The 27,997-nt window shown below is 41.2% G+C and overlaps 2 protein-coding genes across 14 annotated transcripts in view; one reads left to right on the top strand and one right to left on the bottom strand.

Moving 5' to 3' along the window:
• Nucleotides 1-3,140, top strand: part of phldb1b (pleckstrin homology-like domain, family B, member 1b) — an 83,511-nt gene extending 80,371 nt beyond the window's left edge. For all 9 annotated transcript variants that reach the window (XM_026373214.2, XM_026373246.2, XM_026373200.2 and 6 more), the window contains one exon: nt 1-3,140. In XM_026373214.2, the coding sequence (XP_026228999.1) occupies nt 1-141 (141 nt within the window). In that variant the 3' untranslated portion in view covers nt 142-3,140.
• LOC113170943 (alpha-2-macroglobulin) lies at nt 2,034-27,997 on the bottom strand. 5 transcript variants are annotated; one of them, XM_026373282.1, is made up of 37 exons: nt 27,814-27,997; nt 25,048-25,228; nt 22,605-22,761; nt 21,115-21,167; nt 20,436-20,456; nt 19,780-19,948; nt 19,592-19,676; nt 18,362-18,482; nt 18,155-18,269; nt 17,963-18,072; nt 17,228-17,380; nt 16,904-17,140; nt 16,745-16,808; nt 16,184-16,329; nt 15,931-16,080; nt 15,522-15,725; nt 15,270-15,348; nt 15,132-15,161; nt 14,853-14,994; nt 13,138-13,363; nt 12,827-12,953; nt 11,231-11,352; nt 11,084-11,135; nt 10,798-10,881; nt 10,481-10,657; nt 9,993-10,074; nt 8,130-8,286; nt 7,395-7,469; nt 6,968-7,133; nt 6,592-6,788; nt 6,269-6,484; nt 4,679-4,797; nt 4,447-4,537; nt 4,261-4,329; nt 4,075-4,180; nt 3,939-3,980; nt 2,034-3,331 (listed from the first exon to the last, which is right to left on the bottom strand). In XM_026373282.1, exons 1-37 carry the CDS (start codon nt 27,894-27,896, stop codon nt 3,309-3,311), a joined length of 4,431 nt encoding a protein of 1,476 aa, XP_026229067.1. In that variant the 5' UTR covers nt 27,897-27,997; the 3' UTR covers nt 2,034-3,308. The 5 variants fall into 5 exon arrangements, with proteins under 5 accessions (XP_026229067.1, XP_026229058.1, XP_026229092.1 ...); XM_026373273.1 differs by having other exon boundaries at nt 15,132-15,164; XM_026373307.1 differs by lacking the exon at nt 14,853-14,994 and having other exon boundaries at nt 15,047-15,161.

The raw sequence follows: 27,997 nt of genomic DNA on the forward strand, positions 1-27,997 counted from the left end.
AGCCCCAACCCCTCACTGACCTTCTGTGTAAAGACACACGACCGCCTCTACTACATGGTGGCCCCCTCAGCAGAGGCCATGAGGATCTGGATGGATGTTATCGTCACAGGAGCAGAGGGATACACACAGTTCATGAACTAAGAGACACTTAGGTGACGAGCTGATACGGCAGGGACTCTCCCATCACAGACTCTACAGGTCCTTCCCGTTCCCAGTCCACAGCGGACATGACGCCTTGTTTTTTATTTTTAATTATTAATCTCATTTCATTTTACTACGTACACATTCTCTGTGTGATTCTGTTTGGATTGAAAGGGAGCCCTCGGAGGACACACATTTCTGTATATAAACCAAAATGTCAGAGACTTTGGATAAGCCTTTCTATATTGCCAAATGGAGATACTGTAGTTACTGTTTGTTGAACTTTTTGTATTATTTCTTTTTCTTTCTTCTTTTTTTTTTTTTTCTTTTTTTACAGAGAATATTGCCAAATGACATAATGCCAATGTTTTGAGTGTTCCATCGTGACTGTGTTCAGTTTAGACAGAAAGAGTTTAAAAGCATCTTCAATCAAAAGGTTTAATCATTTTAGAAATTTATTTAAAAGAACTGTATTCAAAATATCATACAATCTATGAGAAATAATAGAAATCGGTCCGTCTGCGGGGACTGGGGCCGACTAACAGTCCAGCACATGTGAAACACTGTAAAGCACTACAGCCTCCACCTCACCTCAGTGGTGCTCTTAGATGGGAACACGAACACTAAATCCAGTGCAGCAAACACAGCGCAGCACATAAAGGGTATCAAGAGCTACATTCTAGTTATTATTTCATTAGTTTTACCAAAGTAAATAGAGGCATTTTGTTAGATGTTGACCCACTACAGCTCAGGAGTTCACTTTGCAGTTCTCTCTATGGTTCGACCAATATAGACTCTGGAAAGCCAGTACTGATGCTAGGATTGTAGCTGCTAGTAAGCAGTTACAATACTTGAGAGAAAATATTTTATGTCAGGAGATTTCAATTAGTCAAACGCCCCCACTAAACTAAGAAATATGGAAAAAAAAGTGGATTAGTGACGACTGAAGGAATAGTTTGACTATAGCATCATATTTCGTGCCCAAACATCAAACTGTTAGAAATCCTCAAAATGTCAGACTGTTTTTAACAGTGTCATTCCATCTGATGGACTGGACAGATGATGTTCAACAGCTCAAATAACCATGCATATTGGTCTAACCATAGCGGCCACATTGTCATTGTGCTTATATGTATATGTTGAGATAATGTTGGGAATATCCCACTGTGTCCGTATGATGCCATCATTTTGTCAACTTCAGGTGCAGACTGCATATCCTGAATATCTGTGTGCGCACACTTAGAAACAAAAGATAATCTAGTTGCCAAGTAATTCTTAGCTAAGTTGATGATGCGACTACACAGCTGGGAAGCAGCCATCATCACTGCCAGCCTAAAGCAACAACTACTAGGTGGCACTGCAGCAACCACACCAACACAGGCTTAACAATACATACTAATGCAATTCAGAACTGTGCCTTGAATATGTGTTGTTATTGATGCTTTGTCTTGAGTCCAGGACAGCCTTGCTGGAAGGCGACAATTATACCAGTGCATCTTAATTTGTGTTTCTGAGCTGTGAAGCAGTATGTGGACAGATTTGCATATGTTTTTGTACTTTTTATGAGGACAGTTCTCTGGCTGTGATACCAGAGGCCCTGATCACACTGGGGAATCAATTAATTAACCATCAACTCAGAATGCACCAAATAATAAAGACATCAGTTTGTTATTAAATGAGGATTTCCCCAATTTAATGTGATGATCACATCACATTAAATTTAACGGGAAGGTCATTAAAACGAGGGGGTGTACTGCGGGTTATGTCACAGTGATGCCATCTGCGTGATCTTAGCTTGAGTTTCTAGACTGAGATTTGTTCATCTAGTAACAGGATAACTCATTCAATTATTTCAAAATGGAGACAAAAGACAAAATGTTTTTGTTATGACGTCACTGTCAAATGTGATATTTTATTTGCCTTAAACATAAAAAAAACTACAACTGCTGCCACATTGCTACATTCCATCAACAATAATAACCAAGTGAAAAACATCACTTCTGTTTTGAATCTCCACTGTGAGCTGAAGCCTGTATGCACGAAGATGGATAAAGAATAGCATGTCCAGTTTTAGGAGACTGGAACGTCTTGGTGGCCGAGCTGATCGGCTGTGAACAGATCCCCGATGTTGTTCTGTTTCTGCAGAGAACAGACTAACGCTGTGATGTAAGGAGCATGTGGAACTGTCGTTTAGTTTCATGCGTTGGTACAGTAACAATAATTTATGGTTGTGGTGCCTGAGACTGACGTATTTACTTCTGAAAATCCGATAGAAGGCTAGTAAAAATACCTTAATATATTCCGCCCCCAACCCCCTCCTTGGCTTTTAACACATGCAAACCAAAACTATTCAACACTGGCGAGGTTGTGAAGTCATGTTTGATGATGGTACAATGTATACGTGACTGTTATCTACGTTGAAAAGCAAGGAAACTTAATGTACTGCAGCGAGGATGCCTGAATGAAAATATCTTGCTATTAAAATGAAACGAAGTACAATTTTTACTTATGTTATTTTATAAATTTTATTGTCAGTTATATCTCAAATTGTATGGTAGTGATGTATGAATCTACCTTTTTTTATTTTACTGGTACAGCAGAACACACACACACACAGCATAGCTCAGCTTATTCAGTCATAGCTCACGAGACTTTTTTCTAGGTAGTAGTTCCTGTTTCTCTTACTCACACACACACACACACACACACACACAATCAATCATTCAGACCATACTGTGTTATTGGTACCCTGTATGTGTCATGCGTCACTTTCATGTATGAATAATATGGATTATGTCCCATGAAATAAAAACACAGCTGTTAAAGAGTAGTTTTGCTGCTTCTCTTGTATTCTGTGGGTTATAGCGTGAAGGTTCCAGTGCTGACGAGCGAGACAGCAGTTCACTACTGTGTGGAGTCTCAATACTTGTTCATAGCTAACAATGGAAATTTGATATCGACAAGCCCAACATGTAACAGAAGAACAAAAAATATCAAAAGCTTACAAAAAGAAGTTACTAAAATTCCCAGCTAAAAAGTTTAAAAGGAGTTAAAACGACAACAACAACAACTCTAAAAAAAAAATAAAAATAAACACCTAGAAGCTTCTTTGTTTGACACAGTTACTCTTCTAACTGAAAGAGGCCCCGTCAGGGATTAGCTGATTTTTACAGCTCGTTGATGTTGTCACCTGGAAAGAAAACAAATGATTTATAGTTAAAGTGTACAAACAGATAAAACTAAATAAACTCCTAAATAAAATACATGTATTTGATTGATTGATAGAAAACAGAGTGAATAATTGTTGAAATTATGTTCAGGTTCAGTTCAGGGTCAAAACATTAGCCCTAATATGTGCGAGCGCAGTTATAAATATACTTCACCAAACAAATAAATTGATGTCTGGAGCCTTCAAATATCAGCTTTAATGTTCAGGCGAGACTTTTTTTTTTTTTTTTTTAAATCTAGCACAAGCACATGCAGTGCCAAGAAAAAGTATGTGAACCTTTTGGAATTTCATGTTTTTTTGCATTAATTTGTCATAAAATGCTAAAAGCTGAAGGGAATTCCACCAGTAATTCCCTTTATTATTTCCACCTGCACTTTGTCTACTGTGATGTCACGTCTGATTATTGACATATTTATTTTCATATGCTTTTCTGCATAATTAGTGGCAGGTCAGAGGTCAGACATGAACCTATAATACTGTACGGAGAGCCTGACGTGAGAAATAATGGTGTTACTCCTTTATATCTACTGTGTGGCACAACAGAAAGATTTTAAGAAGCGTTACATACTCTCTGCACACGGGGAAGTGTATTCAGTGACCGCCTCATCACCTGCAAATATGACCAGAAGAAAATTAAAAATACTCAAGGGAGACAGTAAGAGAATGGATTTCATATGAGAAAAGGATGTTGATGAGACTCTTACTCGTCTGGTAGTAATCATAGACTTTGACCACGGCAGGCTTCAGGTTCCTGACAGGTAGGTCTTCCTCTAGTGTCACACTGTACATGTTTGTCTTTTCTTTCTTGAGCTGCAACACCACGTGAAGACGTTAACTTACAGTTGGTTTTTCTGAAAACAGATTCAAAAAGTCTGTCTGCGTCTTCCTACCCCGTCTAAGTAGATGTTGATGAATCCTTCTTCCAAGTCCACGCGTTTTACCGAGTTGTCGTTCTTCAGCTGCGACAGAAGGAAAGTGAGAACGTGATTAGAGAAACAGCGGGATCCCACAAAAACGTCAGGGCGACGACAGCACGAGAAAGCATTTAGCTGTTTAACGTCTGCTGATCAACTGACCAGGTTCAGAGAGGTCTTATCCAGAATGTATCCAGACAGCAGTTTGATGTTGATGATTGCCATGTTGGTTTCCTCTCTCCTGCCCTGGTACCTGTAGAACACACAGCAAGAGTCAAACCTCACGTGACAGAGCCACATACTGTGGATCCATTTCAGCTCATAAGTGTGAGCTCATCAGTTGTACACAAACTACTAATAAATCATCTCTCTCACGCACATACACACAGAGTACCTGACGTGCACAAAGAGGATGAGTTGAGGTCTGCTGACGTTGCACTTGGACATGGTGTGTGTTGAGATGTTGAAGGCAGAGAAGTCAGGGGGAGGGGGGATGTTGAAATGCATGGAGATCTGTGGACGCACAGAGAATCATAACATCAAGTTCTACACGTCTGCAGGAAGAGTGAACAACACAGCAAATTCTGAAGAGGACCTTTACTGTACTATTGTCTGTTCATTCTACATCAGTGCTACTATTTGTGTATTTCTGGGGGGGCAAGAGAAGTGGGGCACATTGGGGCCACAATAGTTTATATGTGATACACTGCTGCGTTCAGGAAATGGTTATTAAATCTATTTTTTATTAATAATAATTAACATGTTTATTCAGAGAAAGCAGTGCCATCACCACCATGAGCCAGTAGGAGTTCAGTCACATTTAGCGTCAGTTCAATAATAAACACTGAAGAGAACAAATCATTGTTTGTTTGTTTTTTGCTTTTTATTCAGTTACTAATTTCGTGCTTCCCTATGCAACTGGGTGGAAGCAGCACAGTAATGCACCTTTGGCTCCATCCCAGTACCTGGGGATATATTACTGTGACAAAGACCAATACAATTTGAGTTTAAAGTGCCCATATAAAGCAAAAAACCCTTTTTATGTCATTTTGGTACATTTAGATGACTCTATGGTGCATGTAGACACACACTAAATATGTTAGAAGTGCACTCCTTTCCTTTTTTTTGTTTTTAACATTTTCTGGTTTTGTAGAAACCAGTCCCTGAGTAGTCCAGTCAAAGTTCGTGTCCACTCAAAGTGACGTGTTGTCGAGTCTCAGGGACCCAATCCCTGCATAAGCTTGGTCCAAACACCACTCACGACGACCTAGGCTGAACACTGACATAGTTTTTCCTGACTGCAGCAGACTCTCTCTGAAAACAGACAAACAGGAGGAGCAGAGCACAAAGCTCAGACACTGCTCACTTGCTGGATTTATGGACAACTCCGAATTCTCTCTTCATCCTCCATCTTTTCAGGATCTGAACTGTGGATTTATTTGTTTTTGACAAATAGGTCCACTATATGTTTGTAGTTACTGAATTAACTTAAGGACTGAAGCTCAAAGAAAGCCTCAAGTATTACCAGACTGAATGGTGGTAATGTAGTAGCTTTATCTGACACTGTCCTAACGTAGTGCTGCTGCCACAGACACTGGTCACCTTTGAGTCTGTTTGCGCACTTTTTCAGACTTGCCGCTCACTATAATCTACACGGCACATTTTTGGGTCTTCAAGGAGCTGTTTTTAAGCCCAAACAAGGCATATGATGATGATGATTTATGTCTTACTTATTATCATTAATGATGTTTCTGCCTATACGTGGGTGAGCTATGGAGGCTCTACGTGGTGCCATCCCTGGCCCCCCTCTGGCTTCACAACTGCTTGGTGTATCTTTCAAACTTCATTGTAGATGAAAGGTGCTATACAAATAGTACACTGATATATGGCGTGTTTCACACTACCCATGTCATCATAATTATGTGTTCCTGCCTGTATGTTGTTGTGTTGATTGGGTTCATCCACTGACTGAACTGGACTCTACCTGTGCCAGCACACAGCCCTGCCCCTCGGCTTTGACTGTGTACTCTCCTGGGACCTCGGTCAGCTTCTCCTCCTGGTACAGCAGCCTGTTGCTCTGATCCACCGTGAACTCTTTGCTCAGGCCTCCCAATGATGTCACAGTCACCGTAGTGCTGCCCTCCTCCCTGTAGGTGGCAGCTCCATACTTAGCCAGTGCCTGGAGGGCCACCACTGTGTCCTGAGGAGCAGGGAGGTTCAGTGTAGCAGGGTAAAAGGTTTAATGTAAACCACTTGAGGGGGTGTGTATGTGTGTGTGTGGGGGGGGGGGGGTCTGTCCTACTGTACCTGTGTGGAAGAAAAGCCGCCATAAGGGTTCTGCTGCTGAGTGAGCCAGCGGACAATGTCAGAAGAGTAGTCTAAACCAAAGTCGGTCAGAGCAGGACCGGAGAGCAGAGCAAGCAGCACGTAGGAAGTCATCTCCACCTCCAGGGAGTCCAGGGTTTTCTTAGAAGCCTCGTCTCTCTTCCAGTGACGGGTGCCCGCTGCCAGAACAGTCAGAGAAAATATCCTATCAGGGTGGAAATCTGTATTTCTGTGTCTCCATCACACATTTCCAGCAGCAAGCTCATGTAAATTAAACATTATCTAATTTCATGTCCGAGTTTGTGTTGCATGATGGGAGCAATAAGGCCATTTACTGCTGATGCCTTCACTGCCTCACCCTGTGTGCTGGACTTCTGGTGCAGGTATGTGAGGAGTTTGCTCCTCATGTCCTGGTCTCCAGCCAGTGTGAAGGTGTAGGACATCAGGGCAGTGGTGTACAGGTTGTCCAGCTGGCCAACCACTGCTTCCTTCAGACAGCCCAGACACCTCTGTACCATCGGATCCTGTCACAAACCAGGCGAAGATGCTGATTAGCTGAGTAAGGGTCAATCCTGGCAGTTCTCACAGGTTACGTTGGCTTAGAAATGGAATAAAGTCTTAAGCAAAATCAAACTTCAATCGTAGGAAGACTGTGCTACTATGTTTAACCTCCTGCCTACAAACTGGTTAAAAATGAATATGTAAATCTTTTAAAGTTTCAGCAACAGGTCAGCGTCTGTGAACATGAAGAGGGGTGAGAGGAGCACAAGGGACAACGGACTCACCGTGACACTGGTGTCCAGCTCGAGAAGGGCGGCGGTTATGTACGCTGTCAAGGACACGTCGTCACTCACTCCTCCCTGGTGGGAACACAGCAGCGCACAGGAAAGGTCAACAAGGCAGCAACACAGTGTCATTTATCTACAATTTCTGCCTGATTACTAAGTTGGGAGCCAGTAGCAGAGCACAGCAGAGTGAGGAGAGGGAGGACCGGGTGTAGCAGAGTGCACTGAATGAGTGAACTAGTACTAGCACAAGCTGTATATTGTAGCTTTAACTAATGTCCCACACTGCAGTGAGTTTGAGGCTGTTTTATCTGGGAACAATGTGTGAAACTCATTAGTGAGCAGCACTAAACGTGCAATGTCTGCTTCACTTAACTAAACTGATTCAGTTGGTGGCGATTGGAAGCTCCCCAATGCCAATGAACTCCAAACTCAAATGAACTAAACAGCGCACGTCTCTTCTTTCATTTCATTCACCTGTTGATAGTTGTCATCTGCTAGTTACAGGCAAAGCCATAGGATTTTGAACTATGGTTTGTTATTATTTATGGTTATTGGTTCCTCACAGACACAGCTAGAGAGTACTTAATCATTTGTGTGGGTTATTTCCTTTGCAGACTGGGGTCATCTCTGTACACATTCACAGCTCAATGAAACTCTCCTCTGTACTGTACTCAGCTAATTGTGTGCAAAAATTCAAAACAGATACTTCCATTTAAAACATGATGTCATCACCTTCATGCCATTGTGGAAGAGTTTGCCAACAGATTTGATGCAGCCGTCCTGTTGCTGGAGCCCTGACAGCCACCTCCTGGCACTGTTAATGTGATCTGGATTCACATAGATGTATGGTCTCGCCCCGCCAAATGACTTCATCACAAAAGAGGTCAGCCTAGAAAGTCACACACACACGCACGCGCGCACACACACACGCGCGCACACACACACACACACACGCGCGCGCACACACACACACACACACACACACACACACACACACACACACACACACACACACACACACACGCGCGCGCCTTTATTTAACAGAGTTGCTAAGGAGGCAAATGGGAAACATGCATGTGTAACACCCCAAAAAGGTGCCCAGCCGTATTCAAACTGGGGAAGCTGGGGTTACATGGCATGCGCTGTATCCAAGGAGCTCCACACACACATTTAAAAAAAATAAATCTAACCATGTATGCCTGTGTTGGTGACCGCCAGATGCAGTACTGAGCCAGCAATGCAGCAAGAATTCATTTCAAGCTCAGTGTTAATGCGCAAACTAACAACATAAGCTCTGTCTGCCCACATGATGGGGGAACTCCAATACTCCAGCACCTGTTCTTCCCAAGTGACGCTCAGTGGTTGTTTTGCCGTGTGCCTAACCCTCTTATTTGTGCCAGTAAACTATAGAGTATAAAAGCGCACATCACTCTGTGGAGTACACGCCCCCTGCTTTAGTCGGCCCTCTTCTGTAGTGTTTGGTTTTGGAGCTGCATTAGTAAATGTTCTCTCCTGTCCCTTGCTGCTCTCCACGTCTTCCTGGTGGTGAAATCCACACAGCACTGGCTACTTTCCACCTGTTTTCTTGTTCTTGTCATTAATACTTTCAATTTTATAAAGACAAAGTGCCCCAGAAAGTCCAGGTATTGCTTGCACACTGCCTGAAACCAAAACAATGAGCTAAAAGAGACTAAAAAGCCTCACAACCACAGGAACCAGCTGATATATGCCTCTGAGTTTGTCTATTTAAACTCTGTTCTATGTAGTTCTTTAAAGTATTTTTTAAAAACAATCCACTGATCAGTGCAGCTTGACATTTGAATTCAACTCCACAACATGTGACCTGAACAAACAGTGGACAAAGTCCGACATCCCTGCGTTCACTTGAACTGCGATGTGGTATTTGAAGTGATTTACACGATTCCTTCCAACATCCTGATGGGATTCTAATTAAACACTTGGGAGGCCTAGTTTCTCCTAAACACAAACACACACCCACACGCACACTCACCAACTGCCAAACTGCCCAGCACCCTTTCAAAACAGCAGTGGGTTTGTTAAATCCCCCGAGGCACTGTTCTTTGAGCCCATTAAATGAAAATATTAATATTTTCTGGCAGGTTCCTGATAAAGTAAATTATTAGGATGCTTGCTGGTGCCAACACAGCAGAGAGGACACACTGTGCGTCTACCTCCCACTGTGTCTGCTTGTCATTTTCCTTTTCTCGCTATGTGAGACTGGAGCTGAAAATATTCCGTTTATCAGCAAAGCTCTCGATAAGTATTTTTAAAATGTTCTGTGACTACTGATGCAACTGCTGTGCTGTCATGGGTTATATAATAATGGACTTATTATTTTGATATTTATGTCTAGAAAAAGTTGCTGACAGGTGTGTGGGGAGATTTCTACTCACTTTATCAGAGCATTTGTTATTAGTTTTAGTTATTTATTCTCCATCCATCCACCCCGGTGCTGCCCACAATAACATTCCTTGCCTGGTACCTGGGCTTTTTAATCCCTCTCTTTATTCGGTGTCTGTGTCCCTCTAGCCATTCATTCCTGTTACAGGGGGCAGTCTCTGAGTTTTTACTGACCAGGTGTTTCCGGACTCATCGTTCTTCCCAAAGGCGCTGTACGAGCCATCGTCGTGCTTGTAGGTGAGCTCCCTCTGATATCCTGCAGCGACACACAGGAACAAAACCATCACATTCACAGAATCACTTGTTCAGGGCCTGTAGAATAAAGCGCTGCCAGTTTATTTGCTGTAACCATTCCTCTTGTTAATACAGGCTAAAAGATGGAGGCCATCAGGGACTGTGGATCACTTCCAGGTATGAACAGGAGGAATGATCAGGGCAAATGCATTTTTCATTTGACACCTGACCTGACCTGTGACCCTAACCCTAACCCTGCTGTTTTATACTGGTTCCTCTATTACTACTGGAAAAAAAAATCTAACTCCAACCTTAAGTGCAGAACAGTGGAAAAGCAAAACCTTAAACATGTTGTCCATCTTTCACCATTTCTTAGCTCTGACAGTTGGACCCACCTGAAGGAATTAATCAATAGCATAATTGATTACCACTCTCTAAGAAGCGTGTTGCCTTGTCCTGAATCTCCAGGGTCAGCTGACCGGTGCTTTTCAGGTAGTTGAGGATAAAGATGTTGGGAGCAAACAGCACCATGTTCTGCTCCCCACACCCGTACGGCATGGCCAGGAGCTTGTGGAGGTTCTTCATGGCCCGACCCATCAGGTCACCTGCACGAGAAGCTACCGTAAGAGTCCAAGATTCTACCCTGCTAACGTTATGCTTTCTACTGGTGTGCTTTACAAAGTTTTGATAGCAAGAGCAACAACAGGACAAAAGCTTGAAGCATCACTGTATGTATGCGACTAACCCAGGACGGAGAACGAGCCTCTGGCTGATCCAGCCACAAACATCTCGGGCATCAGAAGAGAGATGTTCTTTTCTACGGGTCCGTCTGAAAACAGAAGCAGCACAAAAGACTCTCCGATAAAAATCAACAGCCAAAAACAATCAACAAGCACTGAAGAACTTTAATAGATTATTTATTGGATATATCTAGTGTAAGTCTGATATTTATTATTTATTTTTATTTATCTGGTGTCCTAACATGCACTCTGTTCTCTGAATGATGCTCTGAGGCCGTCACTGATGCTCACCTACAGGACAGAGGAGAGCGTTGTGACTGATCATCTGTGGCGTTCCTTCAGCCTTGAAGAGAGAGAAACACAGAGTGATTTCCAGCACTAGTCTCCCCAAAAATTATGTTTTCAATGTAATTCCCATCATTCAATTGTGTCACTGACCTCCACCAGCAGAGTGCGGATCACTGTGTCGATCTGACCCACGTCGGGGACGGTGGCCACCTCATTACCACACAGTACATCAGTCTTCAGGGCCTCTGCGCTGACCTTCAGACTCACGTCACCTGTGTGTACACAGACATGCTCTTATTCTGAAAGCGGAGCTGTATCGATCATTGCTCTATTTTCACATTTTTTGCATACGGAAGCAAAACAGCTTCCCATCTGCTATTCAGCCAAACTCGTTATCCTCCCCGTTCCTCCTCCATCCCCTCCTGCCTGCGCTTTCCTTCCTCCCCCGTTTCCTATCTTATTTGCCCTCATTAATCCCCATTTGTTGCCTTATTATTCTGCCTCTCCCCCATACGGCTCAATCTCCCGCCCCCTCCTTTCTTTCCTTCACAGCTCACAATCCTTCACACGGAGGACAAATACAGATCACCCCCCGAGGGAGAGGTTTCTGAGGGTTTCGTCAGAGATACTACCTGACTTGTTAGTACAAGTGATTGTCAGCATTCCTCTAAGGGGGTGTTAGAGGAGTTCAATTTGACATTCATCAGAGCCTCATCTCCATCCTCACTGATGGAGGCTGATAGAAATTCTCTGCTATCAGGCAACAGCCGGCATCCTTTTCTTCCAGCAGTGCAGAAGCAAGAGCCGTCAGGGCCCTTAATAAGGATTAATTAGCTTGTTCTGTCGTATCATTAATCGCTAAAAGCAGAAGACTGGATTGGGCGGAACAAACAACATCAGTATTACATTTCAAAAACAAGATAATTGCTTTATACTGTTGCTGACAATAATAACCAGTCAACTGTAATGTTTCTCTGTAGTAACGAGGAGGCAGCGAGACCTGACGCGGTTCAGTTTTCAGAAGAAGGTTGATACGGCTGTTTGGACCAAAGGTAACATTTACAGATCCAAATTAGGACCATTAAAATTTAAAATCCAATTTGAATTGACTGAAAAGCCTCTAAAAACTCATCCAGATGTTAAAAACCACAGATCCCACGTTTATGTTTTTAAAATACCTGGTTTATGTGAACAGTGGCAAGACTAGCTCTTTATTGCAGAATCCTAGAAAACAGTTCATTTCTTTCCAAAGCCCAAAGGATTGATACAAAACAGACTTGGACAAGTAATAAGTTATCTAAATCATCGTATCTGAACTGGTGTTCAGATAGAAGTACTCCCACCATGTAAGAATTTATGAATCATTGAACAAAAATTGTTTATAACCCTTTAAAATTCTAAAAGTAGCAAAAAGACAATGTAACATCACATAAAAAATAATATAATGACTTTATAATGTAAAAAATGTTACTGTGTCAAGTAATAAGTGAGGATGGCAAATAATTATAGTAAAATCTAAAATAAACAAATATACCCACTGAACTGTAGTGGAGTATAAAGACGCATATAATGCAAATGTAAAATATACACGAGTCAAGTGTGAGCACTTCAAAAGACTTAGACAGTAACTTAATGAACTGTCCGTGATGTTAAATTCTGTAATAAAAGTTAAAAGACAAGTATTGTACAGGACTGGACAGTCAACGTGATCTGTAGAAGACAGAAGTCTGAGAAGGAGAAGAGTACCGAGAGCGGTTGGAGTAACGATCCACGAGAACGTTCTGCTCTCCTCCCCGCACAGACACACACTGTACTGGCAGCCGTCACAGTTTCTGAAGGTGTACTGCTCTGAAGCAGCCAGCATCACCTTCACCTGGAGGCAGAAAGAAGACGACAACACATCCTCAGCCTAAAATATTCCAAATGTGTAAAGAGACTAAACTTTTCTCGTTTCGTTTCCACCGCGTCTCCAGATATCAGTCAGTTTCTTAACCTCTTTGTCAAACATCACCTGTGAATCCATTCAAACCACCTGTCACATTCATTTAAATACCTACCATAATGCATTTGGAGAGATAGTTGAAGACAGTGGCCTTGAGCGTGAAGACCTCCCCTCGGATGACAGAGTAGGGCAGGGTGAGGCTGACAAAGAACGGCTGGAAGACAGTCAGCCCGGTGTTGGGGGACACGCCGAAGCCCACAGAGGAGACACAGAAAGCTCCAGCTGCCCATTTAGTGATGGTGTCAGGGACCGTCTTCTCCACATCCACTGAGCCACTGTCTCTGTAGCAACATATAAAGGTTCCTCATTAAAAAGCTGAACAGCACTTCCTATAAAGTTTTAAGAGTGGAACAATAACCATGCTTTAACATGTGAGGGTCTGGTATGTTTTTGGCTTCAGAGGGTGCACAAAAAGAAAGCACCAAGCCGACTACTGCAACAAGCCTACCTGGGATAAATCAAGCAGAACACTACAACAAGAGTACATCAAATGTTCATGACTCCAGGTAATGAGGTTAAGGGTGAACAGAGGCTGAGTCAGTGGTGAGGATGGGACGAGGTTCACCCCTCTGTGAAAGACTAATGCTTCTCAATGTAACAACTTGAGCATTTCATCATCCACAGTCTATATCAAAGATAATTAAATGCAAGTTAAGTATGATGTAAGATACAGAACCACACACAGTGCTAACCTGACCAGACTGCAGTTCAGACTTCACCTAAAGAACACTTATGGAGCACAAAATGACAAAGGAGGCCGTGAACTGCTGAGCAGCTCAACATCCTGTATCAAACAACAAAAGGGAAACAGCTGCAAAATGAGCCTACAGTACACATTTTATGAATCGATATATCTTCTTATATGTAAATAACCAGGTGGACATGGCTAAGGGAAAGCTGCTCCTGTGACCTGGGATCACAAACTGGCTCCTGCACCTCCTGGCTCTCTTACAAATAGCTTGTAGCAGGCCTAACATCGTACAGTCACATCGGAAGCGTGGGAGCATCTGGAAACTGAGAAGACCAGCTCAGCAGGAAGATAATTCAATGTAATACACTTACATATGAAACCCTGCTGTGAGGAAACAATAAATTATACATGAAACTGACCTCATTTCTACTGCTATCAGTAGAATCTCAAAAATCCATCACTTGAATGAGATCTGACCTAATACACTTCTATCTTAACTGTACAGTACGTAATAAAGGTATTTTAAGCATTTCCATATAAAGCATATGTATACTTTATGTCATCAGGTCAATATAAGGTTTTTTTCCCCTTTTGCTAAATTACATTTCAGCAAACACAACAGTTACTTACAGTACAATTAAAGGTAGTGTTGCTATTGATTTCACTTTGAATGCCTACTTCATAATATGTCACATTCAAAGTAAAGTAAGTGGAGCATGAAGCAGGAGGGATTCAGCGGGAGCTACCAGGCCATTCTGAAATGGGTGAACGTCAAATGTACAAAAGGTTCCTAAAGACATGTTCAATAGATGCTGAGATTTTGTGATTTTATGGCAGCATTGGAGACAAGTCATCCTATGGGGACCACTGCTGTCTGATCCACATTGAAATGTCACAGCAACAACTGAATGGACTGCAGTGAACTGGTGTAGAAAGTGCTGTGGTAACAGATGCTCCCATTCCCAAAGTCACACTGCTACCACGGTTACAAACTTGAACTTGAACACAGGAACTATGAACCATGTTTTGAACCTTCACAAAGGAGACAATATTATCATCATCATCATCATCATCATTACCCCACAGTAACTAGGTCCCAGATCCAGGTCTCAGGAAAGAATGTTCTGACGGTTTCCTTCTTCTCCTCCTCTTTACCTTTCATCACACCTGAACTCAGTGGCATCATGTTGAAGGCCATGGGAACAGGAGAGTCTAGGACATCTATGAACACATGGATAAAAAATACATTAATTAATCACACAACTAGACTTACCCAAGAGAAACCAGCTCCCAGATCCAGGTTTCAGGGAAGTATGTTCTAATAGTCTCTTTGGTTTCTCTTCCAGCTCCATCGTCACCTTCAATCGCTGCATCTGCTTCTGCATATACTGCTGATAAATGAAGTTTACAGTAGATTTGCGATTTCTGGTGCTGGGGTAAATCTCAAAGGACAGTAAAGACAATGGATAACATCAACTGCCAAGAATAAGACATACTATATTCGTAGTCATACATCGTGGCATGGCAGATTGGTTTCTTCACATCCGAGTTGGTCACTATTTTGATTCCAACTTCCTAGAAGGAGAAAGAGGGAGCTGCATATGATTTGATTGAGACGGAGACAGATAAGACAGAAATTTGGATTTGGGAAGAAATAATAAATGAATAATAAAATTATTAAGGACTACAGTGCCAATATCTACTCAAGCCTATTTTTCAGCACCCAATCAAAATGACCCAGTTTCTACTTTAAAGATGCTGTAGACGTCGTCCTTGTTATTGGGCAGTCGAAAGTAGATTGAACGCGTTTCTCGCTGAGGCGCCGTCTCATTGACAATATCAGGCACAGGCTGTGGCATGGGCACCGGCTCGGGTAAACATGGATATGGCTCGTAGTCTTCAGTATCATGGGTGTATCCTGACAGTTTCTGGAAGGGCAGCTGGCTGTAAACCTGCAAGAAATGATGAACTTAATTGTCCTGACTACTAATGTCTGACTACGAGTACACACAGTATTTTCAGTAATGAATAATACTATTTCCACTTTCCCTGCCTCTTAAATCACGATATTTTGCCAATCACATGGAGATCATGTTCAGTTGATGAAGCAGATACAGGTTAACATGAGTAAAACTAGCATTAGGATTGGAGTTATACATAGTCAACACTGAGTTCCTGCTCTGGCTTCAGCAGGAGGACGCTCTGGTCGATGGCTCGGACAGAGCACATGGAGCCTGGGTGAGCCTGCAGGCTCAGACTGGTCTTGTCTGCTGGAAGCTTCTGGAGAGAGGAGAACTTCAGAGACACCTACACAGGAGACGGCACAGTAGAGAGTCACTGCTTTGAGCTCGAGATCCCATTTTAAAGTCGGGCGCCATGCTGAAGTCTTGGATATATGATCATTAGTTACCTTGTTATTGAGGCAGAGCTGAATGGGGAAGTCCCTGCCGTCGGCCACAGCCTCTCCACTGGGCATTACAGTGTAAACTACCACCTGGGCAAACGGTGCCAGGTCTGTCACCTGACCGAGGGGTATGGACACCTTTCCATGGTTGACTTGTGTTGAAATACAGAAAGACACTGAAATGTGACAACTTTCAAAATACATAGAAACACATATTACATATTTATCTAATATGCTGCACTTGATTACAATGTTCTACTGCTGAGCCTGAGACTAAACTTAGCAAATTAACAAGCATCACTTAAACCAAACTAGTGTTGTCATGAAACTAACTAAGACAAGATGATCTGATTATCACATACAAAAAACTGCTTCCTGCACATTTAGTGAGTCTACACCACTCCACATTAAATATGTTTTGAAGCATAGTACAAGTGAATACACACATGACACATGCTGGGCTCTGTATACACGCGTAATACTTCATAGTAGCATAATTCTATTATTGCTTGAGGTTTTTCTTTGGGAGTCGCATGCTATAGAAGTTCATATAACATTAGTTTGTACCAGTTTCAGCTTTAACTGTGACCGGGACTTGGCCGTGCTGCACAATTCTACCTCTGGACATCACCTACAATAAAAGACAATGCAGACACACAAATATATTCATGTGTTTATTATTTTATGTGCACTGTACAAATTTTCATAATGGCTCAAAGCACATACCAGATAGAAGAAGTCCAGGACTTCCTGTCCTTTCTTCAGCTCCTTCCCCTGAATGATGTACTGCGCACGAACGGCCGCATCTTTGTCACAGGAGATCATCTCACTGACCTGCAGGAGCTTTACAAAACTACTGCTCTTGGAATAAAATGCATTGACGTGGAGATAGGCGGGCCTGTACTCTGGTTGAAGGACACGGGAGCCATAATGATGATTTTCCACTGTCTTTTTCGAACTGGCCTGTCGACAGAACATCAACATGATGATCAAAGTTTTCATTCATTAAGCATAGAGACAACAAATAATGACAGAAGGGCGGTAACTGACCTGCAAAGTGATAGTGTCCGTCCAGCGGGAGGTGTCCAGGTAAAAGGAAGCCATGCCCTTGATGTTTGTAGTGAGCACTAAGTTTTGGGAGTTATACATCATGTACACTGACTCATTGGCAACAGGATTGTTTTGGGGATCCACCACTTTGACCTACAACAAATCAGAAACCAGAAGACTTGTTTTAACATCACAAACCCACAACATACTAATGACCATTACGCCTGAGACTAGAAAGTTGATTTCCTATAGATGTATGAAGATGTTAAGACATATTGCTGAAAATCCTCCATTTATAGAATATATATATATATTTATCTGTATATTCAGACCCAGTGGTGTACGAGGAAAGCAACTTTTACATTTTAATTTTAAGAATTGCTATTTTAAAATAAGTGTCTATATTTAAAGGGTTCATCCTCTGTAGAGTATAACTGTGATCAGTATTTTATTTGCTGCCCATCTTTTATTGATATTTCATGTTTACTGCTGGAAATTAGCCTTGTGATAGTCTTTAAAGTAAGGTAATTTTAATCATTAGCAATCAATCTCTTTATCTTTCTCTTTATCAAGTTCCATTGATATCCATCTAAAAAGAAAAGAAAAGAAAAAGCAACACTGCAGAAACTCTCCCACTGTGGATGCATTACAGATAAAATAGCATAAGCATAAACATTGTAATTTGAGGCATCTTTGACTACAGCATCTACAGACTTCAGCTTCCAGATTACGTACCTTTCCTTCAAATGGGATCCCAGGCTTGTAGGTTTCAGGTACGTCTTCAAAGGTGACAGTTCTGATGACATGGCTGAATCTGGTCTGCCCCCTGCCTTTAAGAATCACCCCTAGAAGGTAGTTAAAATACAGATTACAATTCACGGTTGGTCAGACTCCTTAAATGAATTGTCTGGCATTCAGTCAACCTACCTGTGCCAAACTCCTCTATTTCAGCATTCACCTCAAAATTTTCACGGTACATGCTTTTGCTGAGGGAAAACTCAGTCAAGTTCACAGTTTGTGCAGCACAACCGCTTTTATCCGTCTACAAGATAATTACAAAGATGATTTTATTTAAATACATTATTAATACAAATAAATACAAGTTTTTAAAACTTTTTCAACTTGAACACTCACGGTCAGTGTATAAGTCTTGCAGATGTCCTTTGCTTGATCATTTATATACCAGAAAAACCACATGGCTTTTCTACAAATCACTGCTTTCACTGAACCAGACACTGGTTTCCCATAGGTGTATCTGCAGGAAACAGCACAGTTTTCTTTTAGAAGGTATTATTAAAAGACAAGTAAATTTTAACTATTTGATTATTATTTATTTTAGTATCTTCCCACAGATGGCAAGAGTAATGTGTAAGCTACATCATCTCACAAAAGTCCAATAGTATTTCTACCTGCCAATACTAAGTAAATTACTTTATCAGTCTTTCCAGGTCGAACTGTATAGAGCTTTTATGATTTTACCTTTATGTACCAACACAATAGATTTAAAATAAAACCATCATGTTGTGATCAAAATACAAACTTTCAGCTTTATTTTAAGAGTTTTCACAAAAAATATGGCATTTACCATCTTGGACATTTTAAGCAAAGTACTTTTTTTTACTCACTACTTCAAGGCATATAAAGCAGGTGAAAGGTCTCCAGTTAATATAATGCACCAAGTTGGCATTTTCAGTAGTTTTACTGGAGCTACCAATATAAAGGCCAAAGAGTAAAACAACATAAATCGATGAGAGATATAGAAAAACCTTGGTTTACAGTTTGGTACACTTAAAGGCCTGGAAGATCTCAACAGAAAACTGAAGCAGATTATCGCAGAATCCTTTCTTTGGTGAAGAAAACTCTGTGGATAGAAATTGCAAAAAGGAATTCTGATATATACTATACTCTCTGCTCACATTTAATCAAACGCTTTAAGGGCCAATTCAGAAAGAAAACTCTGAATTTGGTGATGTTCATGAGCTTATGACTTCAGGCACTCTTTGACTGCAAAGGATTTCCATTGAAGTATTGAATATAGTGGTCATATTTACAATTTTGCCAAAGTGAGTCACTGAAATTGGAGGCACTCTGCTTAAATGGTAAATGCCATAGTTTGTAAAACCTCTTAAAATAAAACTGAAAGTCAACGGCACTTTGATCCCTTCAACATTGTTTTATTATTTGAGCACAAGGTGGAGTGGAGTGATTTAAATTCTGATGCTCCTACTTGGTTAAATACCCAAAACCACATTAAGCAACCCTCGTCTTCACTTAACTTGTAAGTGCAACAATCAGCACTGATTAGAAGAGAGAAGCTGCTTGGTAAATGTCGTCTACACTGACATGCGCCAGTGGAACACTCACTTTCCACAAATCTTTAGTGTTGCCTCTTGGTCCAGGATGGTGATGACATTGGGCAGATGGACCTTCACCTCATATTTTGGCAAAACTAAAGCAAGGAGCAGGAAAAGGACACAAAATCAAAAATCTTATATGTGAAACTTTCCATAGATCAATGGTATTTTGGTAAATGCCATGTATCTTAGGCAGACCGTATTCCTTGATTTCAAAGCTGTGGGATATCTGCTCATCTTGGTCCGTTGTGGCAATGACCATGTAGTTTCCTTGTGCTGCCTCGGGAATTAAGGGGTGGGAAAAATCAAGGATGCCGCCACCGGTGGACCTGTCCAACCACTGGGCAATGCGATTTGACATGGGATCCTACATATGATAAATAAAGAGGCACATTTCTTCAATTCTACATTACATTAAAATAACCTGATTTGTCTTATGATTATACCAAATTATACTGTTGGATTTATTTTGTTTGTAAAAAATAACAAAATTCTGGTGGAAAATGCTGATGAAGTCTAAGTACTGCTTTCACTAGGGGAGCCCAAAGTTGGGTCGTGTTCAAAAATCTGCTGAGCCTAGTTTCATAAGGTCTAGTTTTATTGCCACTGGTCTTGGATCTGTGTGTCCCCTTTGGTGATTAATAAAGTTTATCTTATTTGCGTTAAAATAAAGGTAGGGAATGTTACACACGGCTGGATGGTGTAGTGGTAACATTGAGACCAGGTTTCTATGTTGAGTGTGGTACACAACATGATACAGAACAGAACGGTGACCACAAAATGCCAAACACATCACTTAAAAAAAAAGAAAAGTAAATAAGCCCAATTCATTTCTAATGCTATGTTTTTCTTACCTGGAGCTCCACCAGCTTGTACTGAAAAGAAAAGACACAAAATACTTAATGTAAAAACGGTCTAGCTGTATATTGAATTTGCATAATATACAAAATTGCAATTACAGTACATCTGTAGCTTTCAATGCACTACAATATAAAAAAGAAGACCTATTTTAGGTACAATAATTTAATTGAAACAAGGTTTGCATGCAGATTGCTTTAACGCTGAGCCCGTTTGAAATGATCTAACTGCTGGGATTTATGCTTTTCCAGCAAGCCGTCTTGCTCGCGCAGTGTATTTGAACAGATTCTTCTGTTCGCTGCACACAGTCATGTTTTCAGGCTCTCGTCACAAATGGAAAAGGCCCCGAGTCCATATTGATTCAGATGTTTGGGTCAAAAGCAGTGTGCGCCAAATGAACTCTGACAGCATGTTTATCACACTACTCCACACAGCGCCTCACACCCACGCTGTCTTCAAAATCAACAAACAAGCCTTCCCGTCACCTCCCACTCTCCTGAACCAAAATAGACCCTGTGCTTTGCATTTACCAACTGCTTAGCAGAAACCACACCAGTCTACAGAGTTCACTGGCTGGAACCATCTCTCTCTTTCTCACACACACACACACACACACACACACACACACACACACACACACACACACACACAAACAGGAAACTAAATAAAACGTACCACTCGATTTACAGGAATGAAATTGGCGTCCATGGAGACGATTCGGAACTTGACTGAAAGAAATGAAGGAAACGAGCACGATCAAAGCTTCTTTAAATGTACTGTAAGAAATGAACAGCATTGCTTTTATTCTAACAGTAAATGATGTAAGGGAGGAAGAAAGCTGCAAAATGATTAACAACAATTTTAGTTATTAAGAAACAAGTTGTTAAGAGAAGCTGCAGTGATTTAGTATTTTACTATAAATCTGAGAGATGTTTGAAGAAACTACTTGCATTTTAAAAAACTGAAGCACACTCTTAGAAGCATACTTCAAAAAATTGGCTCCTACATTTCTCATAATACAACTCAAGAGCAATTCTTTTATTAGAATCGTGTCTTGGCATTTTTTTAACTCCACGTCCCAGTTTCTACCTCAGGTTTCTGTTAAAAAGCTCCAAGCCTGAGCTGATGTCATTCCTATTGCATAATCAAGTTTTTCTTTCTGGGAGCACGGATGCATTAAGGAGGACAGGATGTTGGATTACAAAATGGTGCCCAGCTCATTCCAACAGTGTGATAGTTGATCAGTGTTGTATACTTTTGTTTGTCATGCTTTAGTGCATTAGTACACACACAAAAATGAAAACGAAAGATAAATATGACAATTACACAGCTCTTCTAGACTTTTTACAAAATATGTTTTTCAAATTTTAATAATAAAAAAAAAGTATATTAATAAAAAAAACATTTAATAGCTACCCCGCGTCCAATCACTCTCTGTGGGAACAATATTTGTTTGGGACAGTGTGCATCCCAATGAACACAGAAGTGGTAGCTACACAATTTGGCTACTACCAAAAAATTCCAACATAGCTCAGTTCAATGTGTTCCTGGGGGTTTGCTCCAGAGTCTCCAACGAAATTCTAACCAGCTGTTTTCAGGCGGGAAGTAACATCTATTTTCATAGAGAATTTGTAAAATATATATAAATAAATACATCCCTGATTTCCCCCTTGAATGTAAATTCCACAAACTTTACAAGATCACATTTAATTTTAACAGCCTTGTAAAAAGCTGACTTTCTTTCTTTTGGATTGCAATCATGGATGTGTGGGATCTAGTCTTTTGGGGCTTCAGAAATAAATGAAAACAAGGATATCTCAGACATGTTGTTCCAATTTTAAAATTGACTTCTAACTTCACATAAAAGCAATACTATTGTTGCAAGCTTGCTCAAGCAGACTCTACTACTATTATTATCACAAACGTTGTGCTATTGGGTCAAAATCCCAAATCATTTGACTCAAACACCCTCTACCAAGAGTCGTACGTAGAAGTAGTGACTCCATATTATGCTGATATTAGGAAGTAGCCTATAATTGTGAAAGTAGCTGAATTAGTAAAAAGTGCAGAGAGGGTGGTTTGAGGATGAGATCAAGAGTACAACTGCAGCAAAGAAGGACAGTGCCAGAGCATTGATGATTAGGATTCTGATTTGAGCTACCTACCAGTCTGCCCAGGTTTGTAGATCGGTTTATCAGTCTGGATGATATGGATGAAAGCAGGAGGCTCAATGACAACTTTGGTCTTCTTGCTCATCGAGCCACTCTCACCCTGAATATTGACGTTAATGGTTGCCAGTACTCTGCTGCGCACTGCTGGGACCTGCAATATCAGAAAACATGCTTTTGTCAGACAGGACCATGGGATATTTGAAAGGAGGTGAGCAGGGAATGGAGCTTTTGTGGCATTGACCATTCAGGAATTAGTGCAATTTTCATGCACATACTCTAATTGTTTCATAAATAATGGAATGAATGGCTTGCAAGAGGTTGCATGGTCAGAGGTGGCCTGTTCCCTTGTTCATGACTAATCAAGAGGATAAAAGGCCTGGAGGTAGCTCTGAGTGTTACATTTGCATTTGGGAGCTGTTCACTGGAACTCTATACATAAGGTCCAACGAGGTCATCATTAGGCTGAAATTAATTTGAAATTCCATCAGAGAGAGATAGCAATAACACTGGGAGTGGTCAATGCAACAGTTTGAGAATTTAGATATATTCAAAAAAAAATTTACTCGAGCTCAGCAACAGCAAAAGGCCTGGAAGACTACTGAAAAGACAACATTAAAGTGAAGGACTGCAGAAACATGTTTGTCCAGAAAAAGACACCCTTTAATAACAATCTTCTAAAAGAACACTCTTTAGGAGGTGGTATGTCATTGCCAAAGTCTACAGTCAAGAGACAGTTTTATGAATGTAAATAATGATAATGACATACTTTATTGATCCTCTTGGGGAAATACAGACACTTCACACCAACACTGTTAATGTGGAATGGTCAGATCAGATTTTGATGTAAAACACCTAAAAAAGCCCGACCACTTCTGGAATAAGATTCCAGATAACTTGTACCAAAATGATGGAAGGCAAAAGTATGGAGAATGAAAAAAAGAGCTCATAAACAAAAGCATACTGCCTCATCTGTTTGACATAGTGGAGGGAGTGCTATGGCATGGGCATGTATGGCTGCCAGTGGAACGGGCTTAGTGGTACTGTATTTATTGATAACCTCACTGCTGATAAAAGTATACGGATGAATTCTGGCATATACAAGGCTATTGTCTGTACTACTATATAATGACCTAAAACACACAACAAAAGATATATCCATATAGACAGAAAGAAATTCAACAATTTTCCGAAGGGGACCATTAAAGGTTGTCATTATTCTTCACTGGCTAAGTCAGTCACCTGATCTCAACCCAACAGAGCAGCTTTTCACTTATTGATGACAAGACTGAAGGCAGAAAGACCCATTAACAAGCAGCAGCTGAAGGCAGATGCAGTGAGCATTGGTATAGCATCTTAAGAGAAGAAACTCTGCATCTGGTCATGTCCTTGTATTCCAGATGTCATGCCATTGACTGCAAAGGATTTTTGCAAAGAATTAAAGGCATCCATTATTTTAGTTTTATTATTTGAGCCCCACTAGAAATAGGGCTGTGTGTATGAAAATCACTGTAATTCCTGACTAGTTGATGCCACACTTTCGTCAAACCTCCTGAATTAAAGCTGAAAGTCTTACATTCACTCACATTTTAAGTGTTTCATTTTAAATTCAGCGTGGTGGTCTGCAGTGGCCAAATAAAAAAACAATTCCATTAGTTATGGACTTAAGTGTACATAATCTTGCAGGCAAATATGCTGGTATTAAGCAACAACAGACCCCTTCTACCATACAAGGTTAATTATGAAGTGCCACCACACTTGTAAAGCATATGTTTTTACTTGCTGCGATTACATAACAGAGACTGGAACCACTGCCTAACTTTGTTAGGGTAGTGTTTTGTGAGTGTGTGTTGTAAGACTGAGTAAGGGGCACAGGATGTTTTCCAGAGGAATGCAGGAATACATAGCTTGCCTCTGGCATAAAGCAGCCTTTGTTTAGTCGCTGATAGACAAACGCCAGACCAGTCCTGCAGTTGGACCCTATGCTGGGGAATGAAGTGTAACTACGTGCTAGTGTCACGGGGGCTGTTTGGGGTTGCCGGGTCATTTAGTATCAATACTGAGCAGGGGCTGAGAGTTGCGTAACAGCAGGAACAGAGGTGTAGCAGAAACCAGAGCAGTTATTTACAGAGAACCATTGGCATCAAATGCCTCAGTCATGGCGTCGGCAGGATAATTAGGTACATAATGAAACTAGGATTTGTGCCATTAGTTTAGAGAGTTAGAGGACAAGGAGAGGAATGTACTCAGCACTCAGCTTGGAAACTTCATGGATGTATTTAAACCCTACAAACATTAAAAATGGTGTTTTGCACTATTCTACCTCGCTGTCACTGGAAAAACAGAAGCACATACTATATGTACTACTATATATTTATTGTCTAAACTTATTATCCATCCTGTTGTGCAAGTTGCCAGTTGTGCATTCGTTTATTCAGACCTGGAAACTTAAGCAGTGGTAGAAGTCCTCCTCGACAGCCTCCTCTAGAATGACTGTGCTGCCAGAGTCCATGTTGAGGGTGATGGTCAGAGACACAGACTCCGTCGGATCCTGGATCTGGGCACACAGGATCTCCTGTTGACTTCCTGTCAAGCGGGAGCTCACTGTGACTACAAAAATCCTACAGGAAGATAAATAACATCAAATGATTCAGAAAAGAAAAGGATATAATATGATACAGATCAAAAGCATCATATAGATCTGTTATAATATCTATTGATCTTTATTGCTTTGTTAAGATCTTGTTGACTTTTTCTATTGAACCATTGGTCACTAGTAGCTTTTGAGGAGATATTTTGAAGGTAATCCACTCTGGAGCATGTTACTTAGATAATATGGCCAAAAATAATATTCTGTATTGATTGATGTAGATTTAATACCACTAAAAAGGAGTTTACACATCCAACATGGACAAGCCTCGAAGATGCATATGCATACCAAATGAGTACAGATACCTGTAATGTTACAAGATAACTCCAAAAAATTTCAATATATTCACTTAAGTAGTAAATCCTACATAAAACAGCTTGTCAAGAACACTAAATATTAGCCTTATAAGGCTCATAGTATCTTTACTTTTTCAAATGGTAAAAACTGCTTGTTGCATTTCCCCACATCCTCCCCACATGTCACCTGTCTGTTTTAACAACTGATATCATTCTGCCAGCACTCAGCTTTGGAAATCTGATGGCACACCACTTCTGTTTTAGTGGTCTATGCTGATTTCCTAGTTGTCCACCACTCAGCAGTTGTGCCAGCCCAACATTACCTGACAGAAAACAATAGTATGTCTCTCTAATCAACAAAGATATTATACAGAGGTTAATCTTCTATTTGTATCTTTTGTAATATCATATGTAACAATACCGTTTTGGAAAAGACCTCTATTCTCCCTTTTCCTCCCTCAGGTGCTCTCTCTCTGTATATGGTCATCTAAGGACTGACCAGTCAGCACCCAGGTACTTTATTAGCAGCTATACACAATCAGCCACTTTTTGGCACCACTTGACTCTATTCACATTCCACTCTTCCACGAGTGTGTTTTTCCATGTTTGACCCTACATGTGTCACCTCACTAACCCACTTGCTGCTGTCTAACAAGCGCAGCTTACGTGAACCTGATGCATTACAGATACATTTATAAAACCCAGATTCACTCATCAGGTTTTCAGTATTTGTGGTGGATTTTATGTGAAAGGTTTCGCACATGGTAAATATCACCAAATCTGTTTTCTGCATTTTAGCGCTTTTCGCACTTTTAACTCGTTTTGAGTTTCGCAATGACATGATGATATTTTGGCTCAGTCTCAGTGCATTCATAGTACTGTTATTTTTCATCTGGTGCTAAGAGCTAAAACCCCACAGTACACCATCTGATCAACGCTAAACTGCAGACAATTTAGTCGATAGCGACAGGCGGTTGTATTGGAGCGTTTTCCGTAGCAACTAAAGACCCACGTATTTTGCCGGAACAGCTTGTGATGCAAACTCTGATAAAAGCAGAGAGAGTATTGAAGTTACAAGCATATTAATGTTTGATGTTCGAATGGGCAGCTCCTCGTTTGACAAATCAGTGTGGAAAGTGATAATATGTCAGCATTGTGTTCAAAGCATGTTTCTTCTGCCCCCAAGTGGCCAAAAAATCCACTGTCCGCTACATGGATTTGTACTTAATATTGGTGACATACTTTTTTGAGCCACAAGGGGAAATTGTGGTTGGATTGCTGCCGCACAGTACTTATCAACACCACTATGGTGTTTCAATGTTTTGCTATATTGTCCTCAACAGGTAGTCGGGAACTTGGAGTTGAGCCACTAACCGTGGGGGCCATAGACGGCTGCTCTACCAACCGGGCTCCTGCTGTACTGAAGTAGATGACAGTATCTTACCTTTAAGTAAAAGTGCAGTTTGATCAAACCTGTGATTTTGAATGAAGGACATTTACTTGTATAAAACTACTTTCACTGCTGAGAATGACATATGTAAATTAGTAATACGCAATGCAGCGTTATCAGAAATGTGTTTTGTGTGGATTTTGAACTGAAGGACACACCAAACAACCGTATCATCTCATCTCAACCAACAACTCTGCTGAATTTTCTACGAGGCTTGCTGGCACACAGGGGCCCCGAAGCTGACAATGACAAATAAAGGACACAATTAATTGAGTTCTGGGTGGTGCTGCTGAGAATATTGATGGCGTGTTAGTCAGAGATGATGAAAAGCTATTTGACACTGATCCTAAACTATGAAAGGCATTAGAGTCAGGATGACCTCATGGCAGAGAACACACGGGGCTGCAAAACAATCACAGTGGAAATAAACATCCAGAGAGAGCGAGTTGTTGTCTTCAGAACTAAGACTCAGTATCTTGGTGGTAAATGGGAACAGATGGAGGGACGGACACACATACTCCCTGTGCTGATTGCGTAACAGTATCCTGAGGCCAACCACTGGACCGTGAGGCTGGATGTTGGCCCTTGTGCACTACAATGCACCTTCACAAACGAATTCACAAATACAATGCAACGGTTTTTTTTTTTTTTTTTTCCTAACTTCATCACGTGCATGCGCATCCCCTGCAGAAAGTAGCGCGCGCACTTGGCGTAAAAGAGGCGTGACGCAACGAGCCAAACTTTTCGCGGACAACATCAGATGCAGCAGTCGGATCAACAAAAAAAACTTCCCTGTTTTCTTTTACTTACGTATCATTGAGGTGGGCCGATGTCGCAGCGTGCAGCAGCGCTGATGCGAGCATGACGGCACACATGTGGAGAACAGGTGCCATGTCTGCGGAGGACACTCGGTGCTTTGCAAACCGCGACGACACGAGCGGACAGGACCGGAGGAGGAGGACGCACTTCCAGCCTGCTATCCCCACCGGTGGGG

Source organism: Anabas testudineus, chromosome 13 (assembly GCF_900324465.2).
Source record: "Anabas testudineus chromosome 13, fAnaTes1.2, whole genome shotgun sequence".
Taxonomy (NCBI): Eukaryota; Metazoa; Chordata; class Actinopteri; order Anabantiformes; family Anabantidae; genus Anabas; species Anabas testudineus.